This window comes from Mobula birostris, chromosome 2 (assembly GCF_030028105.1).
Source record: "Mobula birostris isolate sMobBir1 chromosome 2, sMobBir1.hap1, whole genome shotgun sequence".
NCBI classification, from domain to species: domain Eukaryota; kingdom Metazoa; phylum Chordata; class Chondrichthyes; order Myliobatiformes; family Myliobatidae; genus Mobula; species Mobula birostris.
Window position 1 is genome coordinate 81,955,033 of NC_092371.1, and position 22,839 is coordinate 81,977,871.

Consider the following 22,839-nt stretch of genomic DNA (forward strand, 5'->3'; position numbering starts at 1 on the left):
ATGCTTTCTTCTTGCCGCTGGCATCGGGAAGAATGTACAGGAGCCTCAGGACTCACACCACCAGGTTCAGGAACAGTTATTGCCCCTCAACCATCAGTCTCTTGAACCAAAGGGGATAACTTCACTTGCCCCATCATTGAAATCTTCCCACAACCTAGGGACTCACTTTTGAGCACTCTTCATCTCATGTTCTCAATATTTATAGTTTATTTATTTATTATTATCATTATTTCTTTCTTGATTTTCACTGTTTGTTGTCTTTTGCCCATTGGTTGAATGTCCAAGTTGGGTGGTCTTTCATTGATTTTATTATGGTTATTATTTTGTTATGGATTTATTGAACATACCTGCAAGATAATGAATCTCGGGGTTGTATATAGTGACATGTATGTACTTTGATAATAAATTTACTTTGAACTTTGAACCTTTTGCTTTGAACTAACTAAATCCTGCAATCCAGGCAATATCCTGATGGATTTCCTGTGTATTCTCTGGAGAAGTCTGACTGCAATCAGATCCAGACTGATCTAATTGCAGTCTGAACTGTCTAATGACTCAGTAAAAATTCTGGCATGTCTGAGTAAAGAGGTTTCTCTTGAATTTTATTGTGTATTTGTGAGCATAGGTTTAGACTTTTCCAGAACTGAAATGCCTCAACTCACATGAAGCTTGTAAAGCATCTTCATCTTACAAGATCAGACCAGGATTTCTGGGTTATCTTCATTAAAGGATTGATGTTTTCATCAGCAGAGGAAACCTCTATGAAGTAGTTAAGATAGGACAGATAGAAAGAGACTTTACATTTGTTAATTTTCTAATATCCAACCATGAAAGAAGTGGACTTTTGACAGTGATACCCAGATAACTAAATAAAAGTTTTATGATGTGGGGCTTTTCAGTTGACTGAATGGAATCTACTCTGAATGCAAGTAGGCTCCCTCTGGTGCTCCTCCTCCTCCTTTCCTTTCTCCCATGCTCCATTCTCTCCTATCAGATTACTCTTCATCCTTTAACCTTTTCCACCTACCACCTCCCAGCTTCTTAACTCATCTCCCCATCCCACCTATTGTACCTTCCCCCTCACTTGGTCTCGCCAATCATCTGCTAGTTCGTACCCTTACCTCACCCTCCACTTCTGGTGGGACGCCTTACTCCCTTCCTTTCCAGCCCTGATGAAGGGTATGGACCCAAACGTCAACTGTTTATTTCTCTCCATTGATGCTGCCTGACCTGAGTTCCTCCAGCATTTTGTGTGTGTGTGTTACTCTGCATTTCTAGCATCTGCAGAATCTCTTGTGTTTCAAATGTAAAGCTGACTAATGGTTAAAAGTGTGTTAAGGAGGGTGCTGAAGCAACAAGGAATAAGGGCTCCCATGGCAGACTTGCATACCCATGCTTTGGTTGGAATGTTGGAATTACGCTAGTTGGAATTAAATCATTTTGACCCAGAGACTGAAACTCTGACATTTATATATCATCAGTGTTTTCCCACTCAAGTTCAGTTTTCTATCTGAACTGAATTTTGTAAGCTGAGCACAATGTACAGCTGTGATATTGAACATTAGAATAAGCAATGGAAGACTTGCATCTTCTGCTCTTTCTCCCTGAGTGACCTTCTCATTAAACTTAACGTGTCAACACGAGATTCTGCAGATGCTGGAAACCTTGAGCAACACACCCAAAATGCTGGAGGAACTCAGCAAGTTAGGCAGCATCCATGGAGTGAATAAACAATCAATGTTAGGCTGAGACCGTTCATCAGGATTTAATGTGTGAAAGTCCATGGAAATTGTCAAACTTCTGTGCTGCTCTTCATTCCTGATTATTTGTACTGCTAATGTTTAGTTACATCTGTTTTATTACAATCATATCAATATATTATTCAAAAATGAACATTTTATTTTAACTTGGTTGAGATTCTTTTTGACACTGTGCATTATGATGTATATTTTCAGTGCATGTACGTCAGCTTCTCTGGAGCCTTCCTATGTCTTGCGAGCTATTGGAGCTGATGAAGACCTGGCACACTCTTCAATCAGGTAGGAGGGTGGTCTCCGTCCTCCTGTGCTGTTGACTCAGTACGGTTAGAGTTGCAAAGATCCCAAAGCAATGCAAAAAAACACACCCTCCCTCCGCTGCCTTTTCTCAGCTCAACTTAGTCTTCCTTTCAAGCACCTACAACACCTCTGCCATATGGCAGCAACTCAATGCCTAAAAGCATGCAACATTGTCAAAATTCAGTTGTTTTTCTGACCAAACATGAGAATGGGGAAGAAAAGTTATTTAAGTGACTTTGACTGTGAAATAATTAATTGTTGGTGCCAGACAGGGTGGTTTGAGTATCTCAGAAACTGCTGATCTCTGGGAATTTTTATGCACAATAGTCTGTAGAGTTTACAGAGAATGATGCAAAAAACAAAAAAAAAGTCCAGCGAGTGGCAGTTCTGTAGGCGAAAATGCCTTGTTAATGAGAGAGGTCAGAGAATGGCCAGATTGGTTCAAGTTGACAGGACTCAAATAACCACATGTTACAACAGTGGTGCGCAGAAGAGCATCTCTGAACAGACAACACGTTGAACCTTGAGGTGGGTGGGCTGCAGCAGCGAAAGACCACACTGGTTTCCACACCTGTACCTAATAAAGTGGCCACTCTGTATATTTCTTATTGTAGTTTATAGTATATATATCACTGTTCTGTCAAAAACAACAAATTTCATGACATATAACAATGATAATACACCTGATTTTGATTGTGGCCCTCCTTTTTTTAAAATAAAAATGCAATTTCTGGTCCCACCTCTACCCTATCCATCCATTTCCTGAAGACAATAATCAACAGGGGGTGTTTTCTTGCTTCACAAACCTGGCAAGTGTGGAAGTTCAAATGTGTGAGTGTTGAATTAAGCTGTATTATTAAGCATCCTGGGAGGAAGGGAGAGTACTTCCCATATAGCCATGTCTGAGCTGGTCTTTGTGTTCATTTTGTGGTGTCTTGAAAGCATTGGGCAATGTTTTACACTGTTAAGGGTCACATTAAAAAAAAAAACAACTGTTTATTCTTTCTCTTCCATTGGCCAGTGGAAATGCCAAAGCCCTTGAAAAACGTACACAAAGTAGTAGATGCAGCCCCATCCTTCACAGGAAAAGCTCTGCCCACCTTTGAACACTGCCATGAGCACTGCCAGAAGAAAGCAGCATCCATCATCAAGAACCCCCAGGATCCAGGCCATACTCTCTTACTGCTGTCATCAGGCAGCAGGTCCAGGAACCCTGAGTTCCACATCACCAGGTTCAGGAATAGTTACTACCCAACAAACATCAGGCTCCTGAATCAGTGTGGATAACCTCATTCCCGTCAACACTGAACTGGTTCCACAATTTATGGACTTGCTTTCAAAGACTTTATAACTCATGTTCTCAATATCATTTACTTAGTAATTTATTATTGGTTTATTTTTGTTATTTGTGCAGTTTGATTTTGCAAGTTGGTTGTTTTTCAGTTTGTAGTTTTTCATATTCTATTGTATTTTTTTCTATAAATTCCTATAAGAAAATGAATTTCAAGGTAGTGTATGGTGACATGTACATAGTTTGATTATAAATTTACCTTGATTTACTCTGAGCCTCACTTCTGGACATCCAGCAACTGTGCTTTTGGTCCTGGTGCTGTCTGCATTGGCTACTGTCTGACTCACTTCTCTTTATTCCTGCAGGTTTGGTATTGGACGTTTCACTACAGAGGAGGAAGTGGACTACACGGCAGAGAGATGCATCCAGCAGGTGCAGAAGTTGAGGGAGATGAGGTGTGTATGGTATTGAGGGAGGTGAAGTGTGCATGGTGCTATGGGGGTGGTGCAGCCTTCATGGCACTGGGGGAGATAAATTTTAAAAACTTGATAAATTTAAAACTAAATTTGTCAAATATTAAACCCAGTTGGCCACAGATTCTTAATGAGATTTTGAACTTTGGAATTGATGATCGAGGTCTTGGTCAATGCATCAGTTCTAATTACCTGTCTATTGGGAAGAGATCCAAGCATTTCTCAGAGTACATTCTAAATTTCTTGCACACAATTCTGAAACACAAAGCTAGAAGCAGGAGATAGGAAATCTGAATTAATTTCTTCAAATATTAAAACCAATTTAGGATCAGACCAAACCAAAATGAGTTAACTTTCAAGGAAAGGGTGGGGAGAGTTTTAAACTCATATAGAACAGTGTTCAAATGGCGAAGCAGACTTGATAGGCCACATTACCTAATCCTGCTCCATTGTCTCATGATCCTACAGCACGGGAACAGGCCCTCCGGTCCATGATGTGTGTGCTGAACACAGTGCTAATTTTAACTAATCCCTTATGCCTGCATGTGATCCATATCTCTGTATTTTCTGCAAATCCATGTGTCTCAAATGCCATTATCATATCTGCTTCCATCATCACCACTGACAGTCAATTGTAAGGCATTGACCAGTCTTTGTGTGTGTAGATTGGTAAGTGCCTGGAATGGACTTGCCCTTGTTGGTAAGTCCAGCAAAACACTTACTCTGCACATCTCTTTTAAAGTTTACCCCATGTGTGTCCTTTAGTATTTGACACTTCTACCCTGAGGATAAAGATCCTGATTATCCTATCTGTGTCAAACATCATTTTATAAACCTGTCAGGTCTCCCCTCAGCTGCCGACGCCCCATAGTAAATAATCGAAGCTTGTTCACCCACTCCCCATACCTAACACACACTTATCCAGGCAGCATCAAGGTGGACCTCTTCTCCCCCTTCTACAAAGCCTCCATATCCTGCTTAAACTGAGATGAGATAGGAATTGGGGAGAGAATGACAGCCCCCAGTCTGAACCGTTAACCTTAATTTATTATCATGCCTGGAAAGAAAGTAGGCCTGTGATTTGAATCTTATTCTAGTTTTTTTTTTTCTCTCTCTCTCTCTCCATCCCCTTTCCTTCTCTCTGATTTGTAGCCCACTCTGGGAAATGGTGCAGGAGGGCATGGACCTGAAGAACATTAAATGGTCTCAGCATTAGAACTTCCTGGAAGAAACTGCTGCATATGACTTTTGTCATGGTCACTGACTTGTAAGATGACCACCAGTGGGACTCTGCTTGCTGTCAACTGTGGAATGGGTAGATTAAACCAAGTGTATCGGTATACCCTCTGCTGAGTCATTGTTTTAACATAAATGTGGTGAATTCTATCCTGTTCTGTCACGTTGGTAAATTCAAACTTTTAAGCTATTGGCAAACTTGGTAAATTCTGGCTATCGAAAGAATACATAATCAGAAATGATTGACGTTTTAAGCGATCTTGGGTACAGAATGAAAAACTTTCGCATGCTTGCCTCTGGAACCTTAATCTGGTGGCTATCAATTAGACTTGGAGACAGACCTGTACTATTTGATGCAGCACCTAGTGTAATATCAGATAAAAGAATCCTGTCATCTTGTAATCTTCATACCTATCTGGGGGAGCAGTTTCGTACGGCCGATGGTCTTGCATCAACTTCACTACCCACTGGATGAGTGAAGTTAGTTGGTTCTCCTGTGCTGCAGATGTGTATGGTTTCCGTTGGATTCTTTCAGTTAAAAGTGGTGGTTGGTCACACTGGTAGAGTGATCTGCTCAGATTTTGTCTAGCTAGACTTCTGAGCTGGGCTTGTTGGCCCTAGAGGAATGCTGTCACACACTGTAAACTTACAACTGGAATCGGAGCGTGAGAGAGAAGGGAAGGCACAAAGGGATGTCTCACAGTTTATGCAAACAAACTAACCAAGTACTCAGAATCTCCTGTGAGCAATGGTACACGCATGCAAGTAATTTCAGATTACGGTTAAAACTTTTGTACTTCATTGACTTGAATGAACAGTTCTTGTGGTAGAATATGGTGACAAATCCCAAAGCAGTATACGGTGATATATACTTACGTAATTTCCTTTGAACTTGACTGTATTTACATCAAATTAGCATAATTTTTCCCAATTCCAAACTGATTCAGGTGCTTGGTTTATGGTAAATCTCTCACTGAAGTTGGGGGGGGGGGGGGGGGAACGATCACCAGACTCAGGAAACCTACAAAGGAAAAGTCAGTTAAGAGATTTGTGGACAGAAATTGGAAAGGAAAAAGCTGGGTGATAGTGTGAGAGGAGATGCTGAACTCCATCAGCATATTTGTAGTGGGGAGAAAAACTGCCTTCTGGCAGTGTTTATGGTCCAGCAGAAACTGCGGTTGAGGAGCTCCTGTACTTCAGGAGCAGGTGAGAGCTGATCATTTGTCGAACCTGTCTATTAGTAATACCGGAGTGACATTTATCTGCACCCATAAATGGGAAAAGTCGTATCTGTGGCTTCACAATGATTTAACAAGACAATGCCTCAGGCCCATTTGAAATTAGAAAGCACAAACTGCTCACTTCATTCTTTGTTGCACTGGTGTAAGATTTGCTTTATGTTTTAGAGTTGTCCCATCCACTTTAAAGGTGTTGATTTGTACATGGTGATGACGTAAATGTGTTTTTCTCACGTGAACGTAAGCGTGTGGGTATGAAAATAACTTGAGGACAGAGGGGCATCATTTGATTTACCTTGGGTACCCATATGTTCACTGGAAGTTCAGAAGCCAAAGTCCCTCTGCTTTGTACTGGAACTATTGCATGGATTCTCTGCACTGAAGCCTGGCTCAAGGACTTGTGAACTTTGCACCTAGAGCTGGACGGTCTCCCAGTGTACCTTCCCCTTATCCTGCTATTTTAGCTTTAATATAAAGCACTCACGCCTGGAGAATGCCCAAAACATTAAAAACATAGATTTTAATGAATATTGATTCCAGGCAAATGAGCTTCATTACTTGCAGACCTAGGAAATGCTCTTTTCAAAGTCAGAGGACTGAAGAGCTGAGATTTCAAAAGGGATGAAAGGTATCACAGAAGTTATTGTCTCTTCCCAGGAAACCCTTGCACTGTGTGCATGATTCCAATTAACTCAACCTGCCCTTGCTTGGCTAGACCAATACTAAATTCTTTTGCCCATTCATTGCAACTATTTCTATACAGGTATTTGATGTTTCTTAACAACTTGGACATGAGTCAGAATAGTTGTCAGTTAATCCTTGTATCAAGAGCAATCTTAATTCAACATAAATTCTCCCTATCTCCCATTGTTCCACTCCCATTGTTTCAAGGGAATCAGTTAGGAATGAGACAAAAGGATACAGATCCCATATCCATTGATTTGCCAGGATCATCGCCATGATCCTGGGGAATTAATCCCCATTGACTTGAGAGAAATTTAGTGACCAGATAATCCACCAGCCCACATGCCTCTGACTTGATCAGGATTCAGTGTTGGAAATGTCATTGTGAAAAGTCCCTGGTTGTGTCTTGTTCACTTGCTGCTGAAGTGAAGCTGAAGACTGTTCAAATTCAGTCAGTCGCAACAGCTGTGAGTAACAACTTGAAAGGAAAATAGGCAGTCCGCATGCTTTGTCCCAGCACAATCCAACTGAACTGAAATTATAGAACTCTTCTCTCTTGATAACCTTTTAACTGCAAAAGTGATATTTCTCTGGTCTTCAGCTCTCTGCGGTGTTCACTTATTTGGAGTTTCATCAGTGAAGATGTGTTGGGTCATGCTGCAGACCCACGGACAATCAGGAGGGAATGTGAATAGCATCAATCAAGCTAAGATTTTTCCTGTCTTCAGGTGGTAACTGTAAAGGATGTCAGGAAGTTGCACTGAAGTGTCAACTTTCTATGTAATGTACCATTAGTACAATTTATGCTTTCTTTTGTGTTTAAACATATTTTGTGTTCTCAAGGACCTTTGGATCTGCTGTTTTGTACTTGTTAACATAACGTACGAGACCTCATATATTAGACCAAATTAATACTGTTATTCCAATGTAGAGACTGTATGTGTTTGGTAAATAACAGCCATTTTGCTCTCTGTAAGTTCAGTGGTGTAGGTTTGTAATTACACAGAATAAAACCATTCTTATCACGACTCATAAGCCATTCACAGATTTTGTCGGTTAAGTCTTTGTATCTCTCCAGTTGTTGACTTCTAATGAATCGTAAACACACGAGATTCTACAGATGCTAGAAATCCAGAGCAACACATGCAAAATGCTGGAGAAACTCAGCAAGTCAGGCAGTATTGATCGAGGGGAACAAACAGTTGAAATGTTGGCCCAAAGTGTTGACTGTTTATTCCCCTCCATGGTTGCTGCCCGGCCTGCAGCATTTTGTGTGTTTCCAATGGATCTTATTTGTTTATTGCATATAGCCCCGATTGTTTTGTACAGGTTGGATAAATCTACTGTCTCAGGAGGGGTTAGACAGCTACAGCCCAGAAACATGCCCTTTGGCCTATTTTGTCTGTGCCAAATTTATTCTGCCAAGTCTGGTTGACCAGCACTTGGTCCATAGCCCTCCCATCCATGTACCTATCCAAACTTCTCGTTGCAATCAAACCCTCATCTATCACTTCTGGCAGCTCGTTCCACACTTTCACCACTCTAAGTAGAGATCCCCTTAAATATTTCACCTTTCATCCTTAACCTATGATCTATTTCTAGTCTCACCCAACTTCAGTGGGAAATGCCTACTTGTATTTACCTTATCCATACCTCTCATTTTGTATGTCACTATCACAGCTCCCTTCATTCTCCTACACTCCAGAGAATAAAGTCCTAGCCGATTCAACCTTTACATATAACTCAATTCCTGGCCACCTCCTTACAGACTATGTTCTTGGGCACAGGCTGTATGGTACAGGAAAAAACCAAGTCACAACAGGGTTGTGTTCCTGAGAACTGTCCCTAAACCAAACAGAAAGGGTCACAGAAACAGCCGTGATGGAAAGCCAGTAGGTATGGGAGGAGTGGCTACCAGCCGGCCACACTGACGTAGTGAGTCTGCTCACCTCCACCTAACCCCTGGTTTTTGTGGCAGGGTGGGGAAGGGAGGCAGAAGACACATGGAATTGCCACTGGGCAGAAAACTACTCAATTTACTCGTAATAAAAAGAAGTAGCTGAAGGCGTTGGATACACCAAGACTGAGTCCTGATATTCTAGCAATGGTTCGGAAGCCTTGTGCTCCAGTCGTGTCACGTTCATTTGAGAGCTGGTGTGGTACGTAACAATTTAGCGTAATGCTGCTAATACAATGCCAGCAAAAGGGGCTCATAACGCCACTATCTGTAGAGAGGTTGTACTGTGAGGGATTTCCTCCCACATTCCAAAGACTTGCAGGTTAGAAGATTAATTGATAGAATGGCTGTAAGTGGGCAGTGTGGGTTCATTGAGCCGACAAGGGCTGTTATCATGATGTAGCTATAAATATAATTTAAAAATTAAATATGTTGATAGTTGGCAAGTAACATTCACACCACATGAGCGATAGGTCATGATACCTGACTGGAGAAAATCCAGCCATTATCTCCTGTACCTCACCATTCTCGAGCATTTGATAAACAACAAGATTTGTAATGTTACATACTAGGGGCAATGTACAGCAGCGAATCACGGATATTTGAGATGTGGGAGGAAAACCGGTGTCGTCATGGAGAACATACAATTTCCATGCAGGCTGCACCTGAGGTCAAGATTGAGCCCACATCACTGGCACGGAGAGTCTGAGGCTCCTCTAGTTGTGCCACAGTGAAGGTTTTGCATTTCCTGAATCCGAGGCCCCAACTTGTCAGCTGTGTGCTGATCTCATGTCAACTTTCTAGAGGAGTTATCCTCCAGTACCTTGACCTCCCTCCTCGTTAACACTTGGAGGAAAGACTCAGAGGATCAACCTGTAGAAGGATATGGGGCCAGGGCAGAAAGCTAGGTGACATTAGCTGGGCATTACCTTACTGAAATAAACACACTAGGTTCTGCAGATGCTGAAAACGCACACTAAATGCTGGTGGAACTTAGCAGGTCAGGCAGCATCTCTGACAGGTGATAGGTGGGTGGATGGGGGTTGAAGTAAGAAGCTGGATACAGCCTAGTCCATCACAGGTAAAGACGTCCCAACCATTGAGTATATCCACATGAAACGCTGTTGCAGGAAAGCAGGATCCCCACCACCCAGGACATGCTCGCTTCTCACAGCTGCCATCAGGAAGAAGATGCAAGAGCCTCAGGATTCACACAACCAGGTTCAGCAACAATTATTACTCTTCAACCAACAGGCTTTTGAACCAGAGGGGATAATTTCACATGCCCCGTCATTGAAATGTTCCCACAACCAATGGACTGACTTTCAAGGGAGGTAAAGATATGTTTAGCGGTAGGATCAGTTTAGAGATGGCGGAAGTTGCGGAGAAAAATCTGTTGGATGGGGAGGCTGATGGGTGGTGGTAGGTGAGGACAAGAAGGACTCGTCACTATTATGGCGGTGCATGGATGTCTGGAAACTGGACATGCAGTGAGGGCAGCATTAATGGTGGAGGAGGGGGAAACAGCACGTTTTAAAGAAGGAGGACGTCTCTGATGTCATGGAATGGAAAGCCGAGCCCTGGGATCAGATGAGGCGGAGGCAGAAAACTGAGTGTGGGAAGAGGTGTAGTCAAGATAACCATGGGGATCAGTAGATCTGTAAAAGATGTCAGTAGACAGGCTGTCTCCAGAGATGAAGGCAGATCAAGAAACAGGAAGGAGGTGTCAGAGATGGACCAAGTGAATTTAAGGGCGGGATGTAAGTTAGAGGCTAGGGAATTGAAAGTTACCAAGGACATGAGAAGTGTCGCAGATGTTGGTGGGAAGGAACTGAACCAAGGAGGATAGAATGGATGCGAGATATGAGGTACTTTGATAATAAAATTTACTTTGGACTTTACTTTGGAATGGGATAGGTGGACGAGGTAGGAGATAAAGTTTTCACCTGCCATCTTGTACTTCTTCCCCTTCCCCCACCTTCTTATTCAGGCTCCCGCCCCCTTCCTTTCCAGTGCTGATGAGGGGTCTCGGCCCAAAACAGTGACTTTCTATTCCCCTCCACAGCTGGTGCCTGACCTGTTAAGACTTGGAATATAAACTGACTTTCGTCCTTTACAGATACTGCTAGATGTGCTGAGTAACTCCAGTGTTTTCTGTTGTAGGACACGGAATCAGAACCTTTGGCCCAACTAAATCATGTCAACCAAGCTGTCTACCCAAACTAGTTCCATTCGCCTGCTTTTGACCCATATCCCTCTCAACCTTTCCCAACCATGTACCCTTTAACTTTTGTCATTGTTCCTCCCTCTGCTTTTTTTTGTCTCATAAAAACTGCAAGGACTGGAAAGTTATAAATGATGTGAAACATAGGTATCCTTGCATAGCCAACATCCAGATTGAACAGGAAATTTGAAGGGCTAGTGGTACATAGAACATAGGACGCTATAGCACAGTACAGGCCCTTTTGCCCCTGATATTGTGCCGACCTTTTAACCTACTTTAAAATGAATCTAACTCTTCCCATCTATACAGCCCTCCATTTTTCTAGCATTCTAATCTAGTGACTATCTAAGGGTTTCTTAAGTTTCTCTATTGTATCTGCCGCTACCACGACCCCTGGCATCACATTGCACATACTCAGCACTCTCTGTGTTTAAAAAAACTACCTCTGACATCCCCCTTCTCCCCCCTCCCCATACTTTCCTCCAATCACCTTAAAATTATACACACCAAATGTTGAAGGAAATACCGGCTAAGATCCAAACATCAACTGTTCATTCATTCCCATCGATGTTGCCTGACCTGCTGAGTTTGTCCAGCAGTTCGTGAGTGTTGCCTTGAATTTCCATCATCTACAGACTTTCTCGTGTTTAAAATGTCACAATTAGTAATTACCACTACTAGGACATCGATATGAAGTAGAATATCACCTCAGTCACAGTTTACATTCCCTTAAAATAATGCCCCCTTGGTATTAGCCATTTCACTCTGGGGAAAAAATTTCTGGTTATCTACTCGGTATATGCCTCTTATCAACTTATACACCACACCCCTATCAAGTCACCTGTCATCCTTCTTCATTTGAAAGAGAAAAGCCCTAGCTTGCTCAACCTCTCATCATAAGACATGCTCTCATTCTCATCTTCTGCACCCTCTCTAAAGCTTCCACATTCTTGCTATAATGAGGCAACCAGAACTGAACACACCATGCTCCATGTGTGGTCTAACCAGAATTTTATGGAGCTGCAACATTACCCGTAGCTCTTGAACTCAGTCTCCAAACAATGAAGGCCAACACATTATGTGCCTTTGTAACACTATTCATTAGCATTTAACATTTCACTGCAATTGTTTTTGAAAGACAAGAGACAGCAGAACCTGCCTGTTGTCTTGCACTATTTATTGTTGGAATTTATTGATTTTATATTTGCGCTCTGCTGCTGCTGCTGCAAAACAAGTTTCATGTTATTATCAGGGATAATAAACCTGAATCTGGACCAACAGTCAAGACAAAGGGTCATGAACGTTGACTGTCCATTCCCCTCCACTGGTGCTGCCTCACTGCTTACACTGAAGGGGTTGGCAGAGTTGTTAATCAAGTTGTGCTCAGTTGCTCCAGTGTTCATGGGACCACAGAAGTGACAATAAGCTCAGTATACTAATCTGAAAGGACTGCAAGTGTATGGAGTGAAAATGAAATACTGCTCGATGCTGGAAATTTGAAATACCATCAGTGTGTGCTGGCCAGTGGGCCAGGCAGCATCCATGGAGAGAGAAACATAGTTAACATTTCAGATTGTAGGACTCATCAGAACTGGAAGTACTGTTTGGTACCCCAGATGGCTGGAAGGCTAAGTATCTTGCTAACATTATCCCTGATCCAATATCATCAGAAGTTTATCATTTGTCCAGGTTATCATAACATCACACCAGTCTCCGCCCCATGAACACTGTCTCCACTTCTCTCTGCCTTGGGAAAGCATCAGGATAATCAAAGGACCCTACCCACCTTGGACATTTTCTGCATTAGGCAGAAAATACTAAGACTTGACAACACATTACCAGGAGACTATTGAATAGTCTCTTAGTACAATAAAATGGACTCTTGGCCTCACTATTCAACTTGAACCTTATTGTCTGCTTGCACTGTACTTTCTCAATAGTGATAACACATTGGCAGGGTGGAGATACATCTCTTCCAAAGTAATTGTAAGGCACTCCTTCCCTCCACTAGTCTGCAGGTCACCCTTGGGCAAGGAGAGACACCTACTTAGCCCCCAGTCAGGGTCATGTGAAGCGATGGAAGCAGATGATGCAAATCTCAAATCCTGGTTATGTGACCACTGATGCCAGGCAGATAATCTCTGACGAATATTGATAATGGCTGGAGTCGCCCATCTTGTAAAGACACTGCCCAGAAGAAGCCAATGGCAAACCACCTGCCAATAACTGTGACTAAGTTTTAAAAGTCATCATTTGCCATGTTGCACTAGGGCTACACAAATGCAATCCTTCAAAGGCTTGTGGAGACTATTGAGTGGATCGTTGGTGTCACTGTTCCACCCATCTGAGATATTGATCAGGAGCGCTGCGATTGCAGGGCCCTTAGCATTGTCAGTGATCCCTCCCATCCGTCCAACAATCTATTTGGCCCCCTACCACCGGGCAGAAGATACCGAACCATTAATACAAGGACAGTCAGGATGGGAATTCTTCTACCAGGCTGCGAGACACCCAGGGTCATGTGAAAGCGCTAGTAGTGCTAAATTCCTGACAAAGGGTCTCGGCCCGAAACGTCGACTGTACCTCTTCCTAGTGATGAGGCCTGGCCTGTTGCGTTCACCAGCATTTTTAAGTGTTTATTTTTAAATTTGTGTTGTAAATGCACCTTATTATTTGTAGTAGAATTACTTTGTCTTGTGTGAACGTTGTTTCGTTTGACGATATACATGTATACACTTGAAATGACAATAGACAACGCAACACTTTCACTATGTCCTCCTAACCGACCAAATTCTTCCGCCCCACAGGCTTTGGTCGTACACTTCCGTCAATGTGGCGATAACTTCCGTGCAACACACGTCATCCACCTTTACTTCCGCCCCGACCAGCCGGTGCCCTTACTTCCGCCCCTCTAATGACGGCCGTCGGCGACGGACCCTCCAAAGGGCGTTTCCGGTGTGAGGCGGATGTGGCCGAGAGGAGCCCGAGGCTGAGAGCGGGAGTTACGCGAGCCATGGAGGAGGTTCAGCGGCGGCATCCGCGACGGTAGGGAGCGGGTTGGAGATGGCAAGGGAAGGGAGGGGGGACGCCCGTGGCGGAGCGGAGGGAACGGGACGAGAAACAAGGAGCACAGAGGGTGACGGGGAGAGGGGAAGAGGGGGCAGAACGAGGACAGGAGATGGGAGGTTGGCAGGGGGTGGGTGGATGTTCATGGCGGGAGAGATGAGCCATATCCTGGGGAGTGGGGAGCATGGTGCTGTGATCTGGGGAGAAGAGGGTGGATCCTGGGGAACTGTGTGTATGCCGGTTCGGAACGGACAAGGGGAAGTCCCGAGTGTGGGGCCCAAGTAGTATCACCTTTCCCAGGATCCACCCTCTCCTGAGATCACAGCACCCTGATCCCACTCCCCCTCCCCATGATCACATCCATCTGTCCTGAGCTTGCCCTCCCCACTGTGGTAATAACGTTCCCCCCTCATTCGCTCTCATCATCACTCCCTTGCTCTCCCAGGGCCAGTGTACTTTCTCCCTCCCAGGATCGCCTCTCCCCCTCCCCATGACTTTTCCCTGAATCCTCTCTTACTGTTCAGTCTTTGGTTTACATCGCTAATGTTTCCCAATATCAAACGTAAAAGATTTTCCCAAATGATCCCATTTTAAAATATTGTTATATGCACTTAAATCCTACTAAAAGTCAAGTCTTTTTCTATAATATTGAAAGTCCCCAGCTTTCCTGGTGGTTATGACAACCAGGAAAGTAGGAAGATATCAGGCTGTAGGTTAGGAAACGTCAATGGGACTAAGTTTCATTATTATGCTGTGCATAAAAAAGAAGTGTTTCCACTCTTCAACTTGAATTGAAACTTCCATGTTTAAATAGTCATGATAAGTGTTCTTAACTTCCTTCCTTGAAAAAGAGGAACTACTGTAACCATTGCTTCAGTGCCCATGTTTTAGGCTACTGGTTTGGCCATAGTTCAAAATCTTCATACTAAATTTATTATCAAAGCACACACAAAATGCTGAAGGAACTCAGTAAGTCAGGCAGCACCTATGGAAATGAACAGACAGTTGACTTTTGGGCTGGGACCCTTCTTCAGGATTGGAAAGAAAGAGGGGAGATGCCAGAATATAAAGGTGGGGGGAGGGGAAGGAGGATAGCTAGAAGATGATAGGTGAAGCCAGGTGGGTGGGAAAGGAAAGGGGCTGGAGAGGAAGGAATCTGACCGGAGAGGAGAGTGGGGTTGGAGGGGTAGGAATCGGACAAGAGAGGAGAGTGGGGTTGGAGGGGTAGGAATCGGACAGGAGAGGAGAGTGGGGTTGGAGGGGAAGGAATCTGACTGGAGAAGAGAGTGGGGTTGGAGGGGTAGGAATCGGACGGAGAGGAGAGTGGGATTGGAGAGGAAGGAATCTGACCGGAGAGGAGAGTGGGGTTGGAGGGGAAGGAATTGGACAGGAGGGGAGAGTGGGGTTGGAGGGGAAGGAATTGGACAGGAGGGGAGAGTGGGGTTGGAGGGGCAGGAATCGGAGAGGAGAGTGGGGTTGGAGGGGCAGGAATCGGACAGAGGAGAGAGGGGTTGGAGGGGAAGGAATCGGACAGAGGAGAGTGGGGTTGGAGGGGAAGGAATCGAACAGGAGAGGAGAGTGGGGTTGGAGGGGCAGGAGTCGGGCAGAGGAGAGTGGGGTTGGAGGGGCAGGAATTGGACAGAGGAGAGTGGGGTTGGAGGGGAAGGAACCGGACAGAGGAGAGTGGGGTTGGAGGGGAAGGAATCGGACAGAGGAGAGTGGGGTTGGAGGGGCAGGAGTCGGGCAGAGGAGAGTGGGGTTGGAGGGGAAGGAATCGGACAGAGGAGAGTGGGGTTGGAGGGGAAGGAATCGGACAGAGGAGAGTGGGGTTGGAGGGGCAGGAATCGGACAGAGGAGAGAGGGGTTGGAGGGGAAGGAATCGGACAGAGGAGAGTGGGGTTGGAGGGGAAGGAATCGAACAGGAGAGGAGAGTGGGGTTGGAGGGGCAGGAGTCGGGCAGAGGAGAGTGGGGTTGGAGGGGCAGGAGCCGGACAGAGGAGAGTGGGGTTGGAGGGGCAGGAGCCGGACAGAGGAGAGTGGGGTTGGAGGGGAAGGAATCGGACAGAGGAGAGTGGGGTTGGAGGGGAAGGAATCGAACAGGAGAGGAGAGTGGGGTTGGAGGGGAAGGAATCGGACAGAGGAGAGTGGGGTTGGAGGGGCAGGAGCCGGACAGAGGAGAGTGGGGTTGGAGGGGAAGGAATTGGACAGAGGAGAGTGGGGTTGGAGGGGCAGGAATCGGACAGAGGAGAGAGGGGTTGGAGGGGAAGGAATCGGACAGAGGAGAGTGGGGTTGGAGGGGAAGGAATCGAACAGGAGAGGAGAGTGGGGTTGGAGGGGCAGGAATCGGACAGAGGAGAGAGGGGTTGGAGGGGAAGGAATCGGACAGAGGAGAGTGGGGTTGGAGGGGAAGGAATCGAACAGGAGAGGAGAGTGGGGTTGGAGGGGCAGGAGTCGGGCAGAGGAGAGTGGGGTTGGAGGGGAAGGAATCGGATTGGAGAGGAGAGTGGGGTTGGAGGGGAAGGAATCGGACAGAGGAGAGTGGGGTTGGAGGGGCAGGAATCGGACAGAGGAGAGTGGGGTTGGAGGGGAAGGAATTGGACAGAGGAGAGTGGGGTTGGAGGGGAAGGAACCGGACAGAGGAGAGTGGGGTTGGAGGGGAAGGAATCGAACAGGAGAGGAGAGTGGGGTTGGAGGGGCAGGAGTCGGGCAGAGGAGAGTGGGGTTGGAGGGGAAGGAATCGGATTGGAGAGGAGAGTGGGGTTGGAGGGGAAGGAATCGGACAGAGGAGAGTGGGGTTGGAGGGGCAGGAATTGGACAGAGGAGAGTGGGGTTGGAGGGGAAGGAATTGGACAGAGGAGAGTGGGGTTGGAGGGGAAGGAACCGGACAGAGGAGAGTGGGGTTGGAGGGGAAGGAATCGGACAGGAGAGGAGAGTGGATCATAGGAGAATGGGAAGGAAGAGCGATTCCAGGAAGAGGTGATAGGCGGGTGAGTAGAAGTAAGAGGTATAGAAGAAGAGGCGAGGGAGAGTTAAAACTATTGTTAGCGGAAGGAGAAATGGATTTTCAGGAGGCTACCCAGACGTAATATGAGGTGTGAATCTCCCCTGAGATTCATTTCCTTGCAGACATTCACAGCAGTTATTACCAGCAAAATCAATGGAAAACTGCATACATCAAAGATGGTCATAAAACTAATGTGTAAATAGAAAAAAAAACAATATCGTTATTAATAAGCAATAAATATAGAAAACATGAGTTGTGGAGTCCTTGAGGGTGAGTCCAGAGGTGGTGAAGTCAGTTCATTGTTGGGGTAAGTAAAGCTGTACTCTGGTTCAAGAGCTGATGGTGGTTGAGGGGTAGTAACTGTTCCTGGTCTTGGTGGTGTGGGACCTGAGGCTCCTGCATCTTCTTGATGAGAGCAGCAATAAGAGAGCATGTCCTGGGTGGTGGGGGATAGGAAAGTGAAGTGAGTGGACGAGGCACGTGATCTGTATAAAGCTTATCAATAGGTGGGGTGTAGTATCACACCAACGTATTAAATGGGAACCTCACTTTTCTGTTCTTTCTAACCATTGGAAGGCTTCCGCACTCAAAGTGGCTGTGAATGCAACAACAGTAACAGCATTTAAAAAGCAACCAGACGGGTTCTTTCATGAGCAAGACAGGGATATAGAATTAAGAAGCAAGTGGGATAGTATAGATGTGGGCAGAAGAGCCTGTTTCTACACTATGCCGCACTTTGACTCTATAAAAGAATGGATGAGGCTTCCGTTTATTATCCTGACCCAATGAACTGTAGTTTTAACAATTTGGCACGATTGTGCTCTTCATTGGATGTTCCAGCCAAGGCTTTCTGCTCAGATCTCTACTGTAGGACTCAAAGCTACAACTTGTGACTTGGGTGAGACTGACATAGTTTAATTTAGTTGTTTAGTTATTGAGATACAGCACGGAATATGCCCTTCTGACCCTTTGCGCTGCCCAGCAATCTCCAATTGAACCCTCACCCAATCACAGGACAATTTACAATGACCAACTGACCTACCAGCCAGTTTGGTGTGAGGAACCCCACGCGGTCACGGGGAGAACGCACAAACTTCTTCCCGGCAGCAGTGAGAATTGAACCCAGCTTGCTGGTGCTGTGAAGCGTCGTGCTGACCGTTACATTACCGTGCTGGCCATAACCTTGCTTTGGAGGGTTTACTGTGTGCCTCCAGAGGGAAGTAAAGAAAGATTAGCTATATTTGTCACATGTACTTCAAAACATACCATGATTGCATCTTTTACATCAAATCAAATCAAATCAAGATGTGCTGGGGCAGCCTGTAAGTGTCACCATGCTTCCAACATAGTTCTCTTGTGCAATGGCTCAACTTGTCATTTGTACTAATGTTAAGTAACTACAAATGTGTAAATTTAGCACACTATCAATTTCAGAATCTGTCCTCTATATAACACTTTGTAGACCAATAATTATAAATTGTTTATTGAAAATTCCCTTGCTGTTACCTATTGTTTGATAATTATGGACGTTTTACGCATCAGAGGGAGAAACTGTAGACACTCTCACAACAGAAACGAAGGACTGATAAAGATTTGATGAAGATTCTCAGCTCGAAATATGGATTCTTTATTCCCCTTCGTAGATGCTGTCTGAACTGTTGAGTTCCTCTCATATTTTGTGTGTTTTACTCTGGATTTCCCACATCTGCCGAATCTCCTGTTTAGAACAGATGGGCGGAATGTTCTTTTAGAGCAAAGATGAGGAATTCCTTCAGCCAGAGGGTGGTGAATCTGTGGAATTCATTGTCACAGATGGCTGTGAAGGCCGTCAGTGGGTATATTTACAGTGGAAGTTCTTGATTCATAAGGGGCATCAAGGGTTAGGGGATAAGGCAGGAGTGTGAGGTTAAGGAGGATAGTAAATCAGCTGTGATGGAATGGGGAAGCAGACTCTGGGCTGAATGGCCTCTGTCCGATGGTCCAACGGCAGTTGGTGTGGGAAGTCTGTCACAGCAGTTTACAACAGTAACTATCAATGTAAAAAAGGACAGATTGTGCCATTGGGTAGTGAAGATTGTGAGTAAGAAGTGCATGTTTGCTGTGCAGTTTTCCTCATCTTTTCCATATTAGATGATTATGATTTGTAAACACAAAATAATCTGCAGATGCTCTAAAAGATCAAAGTAACACTTTCAGTACGCTGGATGAACTCAGCAGGTCGGGCAGCATCAGTCAGAAATGATGAGTGGACGCTTCGGGCTGGAACCCTTCGAAGGGTTCCAGCCTGAAACGTCGACTCATCATTTCTGACTGATGCTGCCCGACCTGCTGAGTTCATCCAGTGTACTGAAAGTGTTACTTTGATGATTATGATTACCAGGAGCACTGCCTACACAGAGCCCTTAGCATTGTCACTGATCCCTCCCATACGTCCAACAATATCTTCGACAGGCAAGAGGTACCATCGTATTAGGAAGGACTGTTAGGATGGAAAAAGCTTCTTCCCCCGGACTGTGAGACGACTGAACTCCCTGCCACCATCTAGGTCTCACCACGTATGAAGCTTCACTGGTGTTATACTGTTTACTTTTTAAACTTCTGATGTGAATGCTTATTATTTACTAATTTGTTTGTGGTAATATTACTTTTCTGATATGTGTGTGTTCTATGTGTTGTGCAGTTTGGTCTGGAGGAACTTCGTTTCATTTGGCTGTATACATGTGATAAGTGTGAACTGTTGTAGAATGATGACACTCACGACACGCTGGAGGAACTCAGCAGCTCGGGCAGCATCCGTAGAAAAGAGCGGTCGACGTTTTGGGCCGGAACCCTTCGTCAGGACCCGAAACGTCGACTGATCATTTCCACGGATGCTGCCCGACCTGCTGAGTTCCTCCAGCGTGTTGTGAGTGTTGCTTTGATCCCAGCATCTGCAGAGTATTTTGTGTGTAGAATGATGATCTGCTGGAAGTGAGCAGAGCATTTACTGAAGATAATACAGAGTATGGATTTGTAAATAAAGAGGAAGGGCTTCCAGTGACAGAGGGTCCACAGTCAAATCCCATAGATTTAAGGTAATAGGTGAAAGAATCTTACTACTGCTTGTTATGCCTGCTGGTGTTGAGGGCAGCAATGAATATCACGGATTCTTCATTGTTGTTTCTTTAACAGTTTTGTTTTGACCAGTCAGGGTTGTTAGCCCTGAGCTGAACCCCCGAACCTGGAGGATCAGTGGGCCACTCTTAGTCTGGTCTCTACCCTTTGACCTGTTTGGCATGGGTGACCCTGCCCAGAGCCAAAGCACAAGACCCTGACTCCAGCCAACGTAGTTCTCCGGGTCATTGAGACACAAAAGCTTCCAAACCTCATGATAATGTTGTGGTCCTCTTGGAGGGAAGAATCTTAGAGTGAAAACAATTCCCATCAAAATATTGCACTCTGGTGTTCCCAGTATTAATGAGTGGTAGAAGCAGGTTCTATTGGGGCAGTCAGTGCAGCACTGGTGACCGGGCAGCAGGGTTCAATTCCCAGTGCTGTCTGTGAGGAGTTTATATTTTCTCCCCGTGACTGTGTGTGTTCTGGTTTCCTCCCAGGTTCCAAATACTGTGGGTTAGTAAGTGGTGGGCATACTTTGTTAGCACCGGAAGCATGGCAACACTGCGGACTGCCCCCGACGCACCTTGGACCATGTTGGCCATTGAAACAAATAATGTTTCTCCATAAGAAATAGGAACAGAATTGTGCCATTCATTGCATTGAGGCTGATCCATCTTCCCTCTCAACCCCATTCCTCTGGCTTCTCCTTTTAACCTTTCACACCCTAACTAATCAAGAACCTGAGGAAGGGTCTCGGCCTGAAACGTCGACTGCACCTCTTCCTAGAGATGCTGCCTGGCCTGCTGCGTTCACCAGCAACTTTCATGTGTGTTGCTAATCAAGAACCTATCCATTTCCTCCTTAAGTACACCAAATGACGTTCTTCCATAGCCACCTGTGGCAAAGAATTCCACCGATTCACCACCCTCTGGCTAAAGAAATTCCTCATCTCTGTTCTAAATGAATGTCCTCTAATCTGAGGCTGTGCCCTTTGGTCATGGACTCCTCCACTATAGGAAACATCCTTTCCACATCCATTCTATTGAGGCCTTTCAACATTTGATAGGTTTCAATGGGAGCCATTGCCCTCCCCCGCCCCATTCTTCTAAGTTCCAGTGAGAACGAGTTCAGAGCCATCATACGATAAGCCTTTCATTCCTGGAATCATTGTGTGAGCCTCGTCTGTATCCTCTCCAATTTTACACGTCCCTTTTTCAGATCAGGGACCTAGTATTCCAAGTGAGACCTCACCAGTGCTTTACAAAGCCTCAGCATTACATCCTTTCTCTGCGCGTTTCATTGTCCCAAATAAAGCTGAATTTGACTTTATGAATGAAAAAAAATTAAAGTTGGCAATTCTGTAGATCTGTGGGGAAAGGTAGTGAGGTTAATTAGATTAGATTTAAAAAAAGATACTGCAAATCCAGAACAACACCACACAAAGTTCAGGAGGACCTCAGCAGACCAGGCAGCATCTGTGGAGAAGAGCAAACAATTGATGTTTTGGGTTGAGACTCTTAATCAGGACTGTTCTTGTGACAGGTTCTCTGCCTGAAATGTCAACTGTTTATGCCTCTCCAGAAATGCTGCCTAACCTACTGAGTTCCTCCAGCATTTTGTGTAACTAAGTTATTAACTAATAACTTTTTCCAAAGCTCTTGCCATTATGGTGGATTCAAGTGCCCACCTGCGATATTTTTTGATTGTTTATTGTTTGTCTTCTGTAAAACCTGTGCACATTCTGTGCACTTGGTTCTGGTGGGGGAGTTATACTTGTACAAGGTAGATAGAATTTGAGGAATTGCTCCTCCGTCCTGAGTTTGGCCTCATCATGGCAGTAGAGGAGGCCGTGGACCAACATGTCTATGGGAAGGTGAATTGAAATGGGTAGCCTTCTGCGGTAGACAGGGAGAAGCGCCCCCCCCTCCGCCCCCAATTCATGTTGGATCTCATTGGAGTCGAGGAGGCTGCACAGGAACACCGAATGCAATTGATGACCTCGACAGACCCAGGTGAAATGCTCCCTGACGTAGAGTTCTCAGATAGATTATTCTGAAGTTTCTCAAAGTTTTCCAAAAGAATTAGACAAACAAATTCATGTGGTCTTACCCCCCGACTCTTCCCACTCCATTCCACTCCTTTCCTCGGTTTGATTGATAGTGAATAATTATATTCTTCCACGCAGGAGACGAGCAACAGGTGCTGCTGAGAGTTTAATATCCCTGAATGGCATGGCCTGAAGATTAACAGTGCATTCCCTGCACCATCAGTCTTCAGTCCATGCACTCAGGGATTTGTGCTAACATTATTTTGTGACAATTATGTGTGTGACAATGTCCTGTGTTTTGCAACTTGGCCCAGAGGAAGGTTGTTTTGTTTAGCTGTATACATGTTGAATGACAATAAACTTGGCCCAGAGGAAGGCTGTTTTGTTTAGCTGTATACATGTTGAATGACAATAAACTTGAACTTGAATTTTGTGGCAAAATGTATTGGTGAACTTGCACAGTCAT

General features: G+C 44.9%; 2 protein-coding genes across 3 annotated transcripts in view; both read left to right on the forward strand.

The window, feature by feature from the left end:
- nfs1 (NFS1 cysteine desulfurase) overlaps window positions 1–8,022 on the forward strand; it is a 40,733-nt gene extending 32,711 nt beyond the window's left edge. Inside the window, exons 11-13 of the mRNA XM_072244005.1 lie at window positions 1,956–2,039; window positions 3,714–3,803; window positions 4,974–8,022. Coding sequence (XP_072100106.1) covers window positions 1,956–2,039; window positions 3,714–3,803; window positions 4,974–5,037 — 238 coding nt within the window. The 3' untranslated portion in view covers window positions 5,038–8,022. The remainder of the gene's footprint in view (window positions 1–1,955; window positions 2,040–3,713; window positions 3,804–4,973) is intronic.
- A 6,037-nt stretch (window positions 8,023–14,059) lies between these two features.
- Window positions 14,060–22,839, forward strand: part of LOC140188072 (serine/threonine-protein kinase 3/4) — a 220,394-nt gene continuing 211,614 nt past the window's right edge. For both annotated transcript variants that reach the window (XM_072244018.1, XM_072244027.1), the window contains exon 1: window positions 14,060–14,205. In XM_072244018.1, the coding sequence (XP_072100119.1) occupies window positions 14,075–14,205 (131 nt within the window). In that variant the 5' untranslated portion in view covers window positions 14,060–14,074. The remainder of the gene's footprint in view (window positions 14,206–22,839) is intronic.